This window comes from Rattus norvegicus, chromosome 6, assembly GCF_021556685.1.
Source record: "Rattus norvegicus strain SHRSP/BbbUtx chromosome 6, alternate assembly SHRSP_T2T, whole genome shotgun sequence".
Lineage (NCBI taxonomy): Eukaryota > Metazoa > Chordata > Mammalia > Rodentia > Muridae > Rattus > Rattus norvegicus.
This window is the reverse complement of record NC_141539.1, coordinates 140,418,864-140,427,219: the sequence shown is the minus strand read 5'-3', so window position 1 is coordinate 140,427,219 and position 8,356 is coordinate 140,418,864. Positions and strand designations below refer to the sequence as shown.

General features: G+C 40.1%; 1 gene segment (V, D, J or C); it reads left to right on the top strand.

Annotated features, from left to right (window-relative positions):
• Positions 1-3,914: 3,914 nt before the first annotated feature.
• Positions 3,915-5,385, top strand: LOC500745 (immunoglobulin heavy variable 7-4-1-like). The segment is given in 2 exon segments: positions 3,915-4,021; positions 4,100-5,385. Coding segments are annotated over 2 exon segments (363 nt in total).
• Positions 5,386-8,356: the final 2,971 nt, after the last annotated feature.

The following is an 8,356-nucleotide window of genomic DNA, read 5'->3' as shown; positions in this document are numbered from 1 at the left end:
CTATGGCTCCACTGGAGTTCCTGCCTCATTAGTGGAGCTATTCTCCTCAGGTTCCATGCCCCCCTTGTAGGGAGTCATAGCTAAGTGCATCCCAATAGATTATTTGGTGCCTCCCATATCACATGTCTCACTATGTTCCCAGAGATGCCCCCATTTCCAAAACTCTATAAGTTGCAGATTTCCATTCATTCTCATGGCCATCTGCCCATCTCTTCTGTCCCTCCACATGCCTGCTTTTGAACTCCCAATATTTCTTCCAATTCCCTCCCTGTCTCAGTTCTCTTCTGGTATCTGACTCTTATGACTATTATATTCACCTTTTTAAGTGAGATTCAATCATCATAGCTAGTGCTTTTCTTCTTCTATAGTTTCTTGGGGTCTCTGAAGTATGGCAAGATACCTGTATTTTATGGAAAATATCAAATTATTACTCAATACATATGATTCCTGTCTTTCTGGGACTGGGTGCCCTCACTGAGGATGATACGCTCATAATATATCCGTATGACAGCAAAATTCATGTTGTCTTTCATTTCAGTAGCTAAGTAGTATTTCATTCCACTCTTCAGTTGAGGGATAACAAAATAGAGAGTAGATGTCTGTGGTAAAAATCACCATAAAATTGGATTTTTTTGTAAATTAAAATATGTAACTACATAATGAGAATTTGTTACAATCTTTCAAAATTTCTTCGGTTTTACTTCCCGGCACCATTATAGAGATTATATGTGTAATGCTTTTAAATCAGATCTTCGATTATACTGGAGTAGGAAATGCAATCAAAGTGCCCCTGTGCCCATAAAAACCTGCCTAGCCCTTACCCTTCACCATTGAGACATAATGGAAGCCTTCAATTCTAACACCTTTTCACTCTTTAATATGACTGAGCACAGACCCAATGTGACATTGGATCAAGGCTGAAATTTCCGTGGTGATTTGTAGTGATTAAAATTAAAAGGATTTTTTTGAGATATTCAGACATAAAATCCATACACAATACTGTTCCCACAAAATTTTTCTCATATCCATCTTTCACACAGCTTCAAATTCATGACCTCCTTATTAATTGTGATTATACATGTGTCTATATTTTTGTGTGTATGTTGTGTATTTATTTAGTCTAGTTATAGTTATGTTTGTTTCCTTGTGTTTAGAGCAATGTACTTGAGTTTGCTTAACTTATTAGGGAGATTAAGTCTCAAGAAACTGATTGTCCTACTGTCCCTGTATCTCTTCATATAGGAATAGGTACTTTTGAGCTTTCCCCCTAAACTATAAACATGTAGTTTAGACACTGTCTTGATGAGGTTTCCATTGCTGTGTAAACACACCATGACCAAGGTGACTCTTCAAAGGACAACATTTAATTGTGGCTGACTTATGCATTCAGAGGCAAATCCATTATCATTGAGGCAGAAGCATGGCAGTGTCCAAGCAGCCTGATAAAGGAGGATCTGAGGGTTCTATATCTTCATTTGAAGATAAAAAGTAGAGGAATGGCTCCCATGTGGTTTGGAAGATGCTCTTATTGCAGACTGGCACAGTAAGATTCTTCTTCCAACCAGGCCACAACTAATCTAACAAACATACAACTTCTATTAGTGCCATTCACTGAGCCAAGCACATATAAACCACCACATTTTACTCCCTGCCCCAAAAAGGCTTCTTTAAACTCATGAGTCTATCGAAGCCATATCTAGACATAGCTAAATAAAAATGAATTTATACCTATTTCCAAAGTCCTCCTTGTCTATTATAATCTCAACAATGTTAAAAGTTGCTTCTGATCTGCATCCAACCACTTAACTGAAAGCAATCAGGGAAAACAGCTTGGCAATTTTCAAATGCTACATCTCTGTGCATAATTTAAAAGAAGTCTTCTGATCTATTTTTTTTTCTTTGTTGACTGCAACAAATTTCTTTCTGCTCTGCTGGTTACATTCTCTGTTAAAAGCTTTCCTGAACAGGTATCAGCCAAAAATATGCCACTCCTGCCCCACTGCAACAGTAACTGACTAAGGCTACAACTAAATATTTCTGGTAGTCCAGCTCCTTTGTTTGCCAAAAGGAATCACTTATGGTTGTGGCATGCAAGTACCGATAGTAGAAAAAAATCAATAAGACATGACAGTGAGGCATAATCTAAAAATTATCAGAAAATTATGAATTCTGAAATTTCTTCTTCCACAGGTCCAAATCATGAGGTGGCTTTACAACAAGGAATGTGCAGTCGGACATCATGAAGCTCTGACTGTAATGGTGTGAGCCTTGTCATGCTACAGGGTCACATTTAAACAACAGAGGTTACCCAATTTCTATGGTTTAATTTATATCTTTGAACAGGCTCACAAAAGACCAGAAAATACTTCTTCTCAGCCCTAGCCTTCTTCTTCCTTTGTAGTATATAGAACAACCTGGCAATGTAATGAGCGATTGTTGACATCCTTTGCCAAACAAGCTCTGTGCTACCAGAACATTGATAGTGCAGTATAAAACTCTGGTCTGACTGCACAACAGAGTTGTACTCATTTCTTTTATTTTCTCTCTTATTCCCAGTACTTTTGCTCTGACACCATTGTAATTGCCTACCTTTAATCCACACTGTCAGCACAGAATGCAGTCCAAATAAAATAACACTGTGTCACTTTAAGTCAAATGCAAGACACTTTTTAAATCGCTCCTCTTTATAACCTATTTCTGATGATGATATGTTAGTGTTACACTGTACTATTGCTTTTTGTGTCTCATCATGATGACTAATAGGAAAGTATTAACTGTGGAAAGTAAGCAGAATTAGATTCCTCCAATGATACATAGTCTCATTAAGTTTGGAGTACAGAACAGAAATAACATTAAAGTGAGAATAGAATTTTCATGAAATTTCTAAGTATATGAATCTATGCTGTAGTTTCATTATGATAGAGCATCAATGCTGTCAATTACAAAACTACTGAAACAAATCCAGAGTTTTTATTTTAGTATGTCCTTTTTCACATATGTTGATTTAATGTTAAAGTATTCTGTCTTCCCAAATCCCTACCATTTCAATTATGTTCCTGAGTTTTTGTGTAGGTATGTGCACATGAGCGTAGATGCCTGAGAGGATTGAAAGTGTTGGCTATCCTAGGACCTGAAGGTATAGGTAGTTGTGAGCTACCTTATTTCAGTGCTACCAATAAAACTCAGGTCCTATGAAAGCCAATGCATGTGCTTACCCATTGATCCATCTCAAAAGATCTTTAAACTATTCTTATTATAACAACTGCTTTTCTGTTTTTTACTGTAATGATTTTTAATTTTCATATTACTATAAGTACATCACTGCTCCCAAACTCCCCATCTTCCCCTTTGAAATTTTTCAAAGTTTTAGCATTTATGCATGATATATTTAAAGTGAAAACTCTTTTCATAATTAAAAAAAAAATGTAGTTAAATTCTACAAATATCATAAAAATGTCAGTCACTTATGTGGGAGTAAGAAGGAACATAAAAGTTCAGGAACAGAATCCATTTACAATGTATAGGCAAAGAAGTACTGATGCAAAGGTGTCAGTATGCAGACTACAGTACCCACTGGACAGAATGAAATAATTGAGCCTGAGCACAGAGCATGGCAGTCACATATTGAGTGGTTGCCATAGATACTGTTGCCCTGTTACATGTATAAGGCTTAGGATTACTCCCTGAGACTGTGAAGTGTATGGGTGAGTACATCCAGGAGTAAACCCAGACCAAGAAGAGATCTTGGAGAACAAAATCCGCATGGAGTCATGAAGAGCATAGGCTCAGCTACCTGGTGTCAAGGATCCGTTTATATCTAATTGTGCATCTGGTTTCATTCATATGAGTTAGGGAGCCCAGTCATATGCAAATCTATAGAAGACTTTAGAGTAGAAATCTGAGTCTCACCCCACATACCACCAAGGGAGTGACCAGTTAGTCTCAACAGAGCACTGAGTCCCAGTCTTAGACATCATGGATTGGGTGTGGAACTTGCTATTTCTGATGGCAGTTGCCCAAAGTAAGACATCAAAAACAAGAACTCCAAGGGAAAGGAAGCAGTTTCATGAATCCTTACCTCTCTGTTTTCTCTTAGCAGGTGCCCAAGCACAGATCCAGTTGGTACAGTCTGGACCTGAGCTGAAGAAGCCTGGAGAGTCAGTGAAGATCTCCTGCAAGGCTTCTGGGTATACCTTCACAGACTATGCAATGCACTGGGTGAAACAGGCTCCAGGAAAGGGCTTGAAGTGGATGGGCTGGATCAACACCTATACTGGGAAGCCAACATATGCTGATGACTTCAAAGGACGGTTTGTCTTCTCTTTGGAAGCCTCTGCCAGCACTGCAAATTTGCAGATCAGCAACCTCAAAAATGAGGACACGGCTACATATTTCTGTGCAAGACACAGTGTGTAAAACACATCCTGAGGGAGTCAGAAACCCTAAGGGAAAAGTGGTTCAGCTGTGACTAGACAAAAACAGAGAAAACATTCTTCCCTTGATCTTTGACCACAATTAAAACAGATAGAAAATTGGCATGTGGACAGCCAAAAGTATACTCAGTGGGGCTGGGCTGTGAAGAACCAATGAAATATGGGTAAAGAAAATGTGTTTCATTTACACAATGGAATAATAATCAGCTATGAAAAACAAGGAAGGTACGGAATTTGTAGGCAAATGGATGGAAGTAGACAATATTTTCCTGTGTGAGGAACTAGGACCCCAAAGGATAGTCATGGTGTGTACCCACTTATAAGTGTATATTAGCTATGAAAATCAGGATCACCATGTTATCATCCACAACCCAAAGAATCCAAAAGCAAAAAACAAAACAAAACAAAAACAAGGAGGGCCCAATGGAGACTGGTTGAATCTTTCTCAGAATGGAAATAAAATAGGTAACAGAATTTGATGGCAGAAGGGAGCTGGGTAGAGAGAAGCCTGGGAGGGTTATTGGGTATCAGATTTAGGGAGAAGCCAATGGTCATTGTCGGAATCAGTCTAGCTGAATTTCCTAGCAGAGGGTTATATGAATCTGTAGAAAACTTTTCTTGTCACTCATAGAAATTTTTGTAAATACCTGTGACAGGGCTCTGGGAAGTAGGCTCAGAGAATATTCACATTTGGGCTAAAGAAAGGATGAAGGATCAAGGTGAACACAGCCAAAGAATGTATGTGTGACTTCTCTTTTGTCTTGATAATACTGTTAAGCCCCAGGGACCCTGAGGAACTTATTACTTTGCTTGATGGCTACCTGGTATGATCTCATAGATCTTTGCCATGCTTGAACCCCTTGTTTTTGATCTGAGAACTGACCTTATTTTTTTGTATGTATCTAGATTGATATGAAATCATACTTGAAAATAATAAACCTGTTTCAATCTCAGTATTGGCTAGAGTCATGTTATCATGTTGTCTAACTATCTTTTTCTTTTCAGTCTGTACTGCATCCCTTGAGACCCTATTGGCTGATTGAGCTGGCTTAGTCTTGAATCCAGTTCTCTGACGTACTAAAAATTATTTGGGTGTTTATAACCCATCTCAGATTGTTTAGTTCCCCAAGAAAAAAATGCAATATTTTTCTGTTTAAAATAAGCCTTTAAAGCACGAGAACTGGGCAGATATCAACCTTATAAATTAAGTTTTTTTTCTATTTCTCTGTCAAAATCACTGGCATTATAAATATTTTCATTTTTATAATTTAAACAATTAAATCAGTCTATAACAATTACTGTTGCAATATATTGAGACTGCGTTCCTTTGTGTATACTAGGCTGACTTGGATTTGTTTGGTAGATTATGCTGGACTGAAACTCACAAGGAATCTGTCTCTGTCTTTGTTTTTCAAGTATTGAGAACGAAGCCTTGGAATTATTCAATAACTTTGTACGTGCTAGTACTCTGTCTAAGCTCCACCCTCACAGTTACCTGTCAACAGCCAGGTATGCTCCACCCCACAGATACCCAGGTATGCCTGACAGTATAAAAGGCACTGCTTGCCCCTTCCTCACTCTCTTGCTCAGTCTTGCTCACTCTTGCCCTCTTTAGCTCTTGCTCTTACGGTCTTCTCCCACCTTCCTTTCTCTCCCCATTCCCTTCTCCCTTTTCTCCACATGCTCAAGGATACCCTCCACTCTTCTCTATCTCTCTGTCTCTGCCTCTGCCCCTCCTCCTATCATCTTAACTCCCCTCTCCTTCCCCTGAATAACTCTATTCTATATTATACCCTCCTATGCCTGGTCCCTCAGGAAGAAAAGACATCTGAGCATGGGCCTGCTGAGGAACCCCCTTCATTTAGACCTCCATAGAACATAATGGCCCTCTCTTTATCGTTTTATCAATACAACATTGGTGTCTGAAACCTGAGATAAATTCTCTTTTTATTTTTCTTTAATACATACATTGTATAGTGCCAAGATTCAGATTTAGAAACTGCACACTTGCATCCCTCTGCTCTCTAGCCTAAACTTCTGAGAACTGGTAAGCCCTTCCCCACACTGGTCAGATTAAAAATCCAAATGGTCCAGGGGAGCCTTCTTGAGCATGGAGCTACTCCTGTGCTGCCCTTGAGGATGGAGCTTTTCACTGACCATAGTTCTGGGATATTTTCCCTTGAGTGAGATTTTCATTCCTCCATTTGAGACAGTTTTTTTTTTTCTTGCTGCTCAAAATGTCAGGCCAGGACTGGAAAAACTGGTCTCTGGCTCAGGAGAGCCTGACCCTATTGTCTCAGGGATGGGTCTTTCTTTGCTACTTGTCTCTATTAGCAGCATTGTAAAATAAGTGGGTCTGGCCCTGCCCCTATCATCCTGCAAGGGATTCTGTTTGTGAGATTTGTTTTCCTGACTTTATGGCCATATGTATCTGCCTCTCACCCTACACTAGGAATGTTTTCCTGCCTGCTCTCAGGACTTCAAAATGGCTGCTGCAGCTGCTGGTACTCAGGGGAAAAACTTGTCTGCTCCCATCCCTTTAATCCTGCCAAGGACTCTGCCTGCTAAGACCTGCATGCAAGAGAGCTCTTTCTCTTTCTGTCTGGAACTTTGTTCTGGTGATCTGTCTGCCACAACTTCTAGAAAAGCAGCTTTCACCCTGTCTTTTCCAGCATGCTCACACAACGCTCCACAAGAATTGCACATTTGTTAATAGGATAGGGACACTAAGGTCTCCTACTTTTCTCCTACCCACCAGGGGTGGGGCAGCGACAACCAGAAGCTGGAATAAGGGGTCTGGATCTTCTGGCTGCCAGGAGGAAGCTCTGCCCCACCTGTCTTGGTCCTACCTGTGTGTGACACTGAACCACCCACGTGTCTGGTACCTCAAATGCATGTGCACATGCCAGTGCCTGCAGCTTGCGCTGAAGATTAACCATCTCCAAGGCTTGCTGTCCTCAGTGTCACAGGCTTCGATCCACTCCATCATGGTCTCACACATGGAATAGTTTTCTCATCCCTTTTGTCTGCTTACAAATCCTTTCAAAGTTATTGAAGATTTTTACTTTTATCCTATCTTGATATATGACCCTTACTAATAATTTACTTCCTGAAGAATGCTGGCAAGTTTGGGAGCAGGCAGGGATACATGCAGACAAGATCCATCAAAGTGATAGAAAATATCGAGTAGAATCTGAGACAATAGCTGACGAGGATCCCTGATGGAATTTTAATTCCACTAGTGGTATTTTAGCCAGAGATAGATCTGTAACCTGCTTCCTGGCCATTCTTAGCAGATCAGCCTTAAAACCAGTAAATTTTGAAAAACTCCAAGAGGTCATCCAGGAAAAACAGGAAATCCCATCTCAAATTTTAGAATTCCTCACAAAGACTTTATTGCAATAGACTAATTTGGACCCCAAAACTCAGAAGGTAAGCAATGTCTGAAGACCTATTTTTTCCTACAGCTACCATGACAGAAAAGACAAACTTCAAAAGCTATCATCAGGCTCTTGATACAAATATAGTCAACAAGATCTTTGGACAAGTGTTTGCTTTAACATCTTCAAGTCAAAAGGGCCATGACCAAGGTATTATCAGGAGGGACATTCGGCTCTTGTTTGCCCACATGTTGAGCAGGACAGAGAAGCATCACTGCCAGATTAATCTTCAGCCAATCACATAGGCTTGGCTATGGACAACTGAAGGGGCCCAAGATCCCTTGACCTGACCACTGCCATCACTAGCAGGGAGCCTCAGATAGCCATCATAGTATGTGGGCAGCCCATCTCCTTCCTCTTGGACACTGCAGCCACTTACTCAATCCTGATGGAGTTTAGGGAACACATTTCTTTTTCCCACTTTTCTATCATGGTTGGAGGACAGCCAGCCTAGCCTTCCTCACCAGATCCCATCAGTTAGTT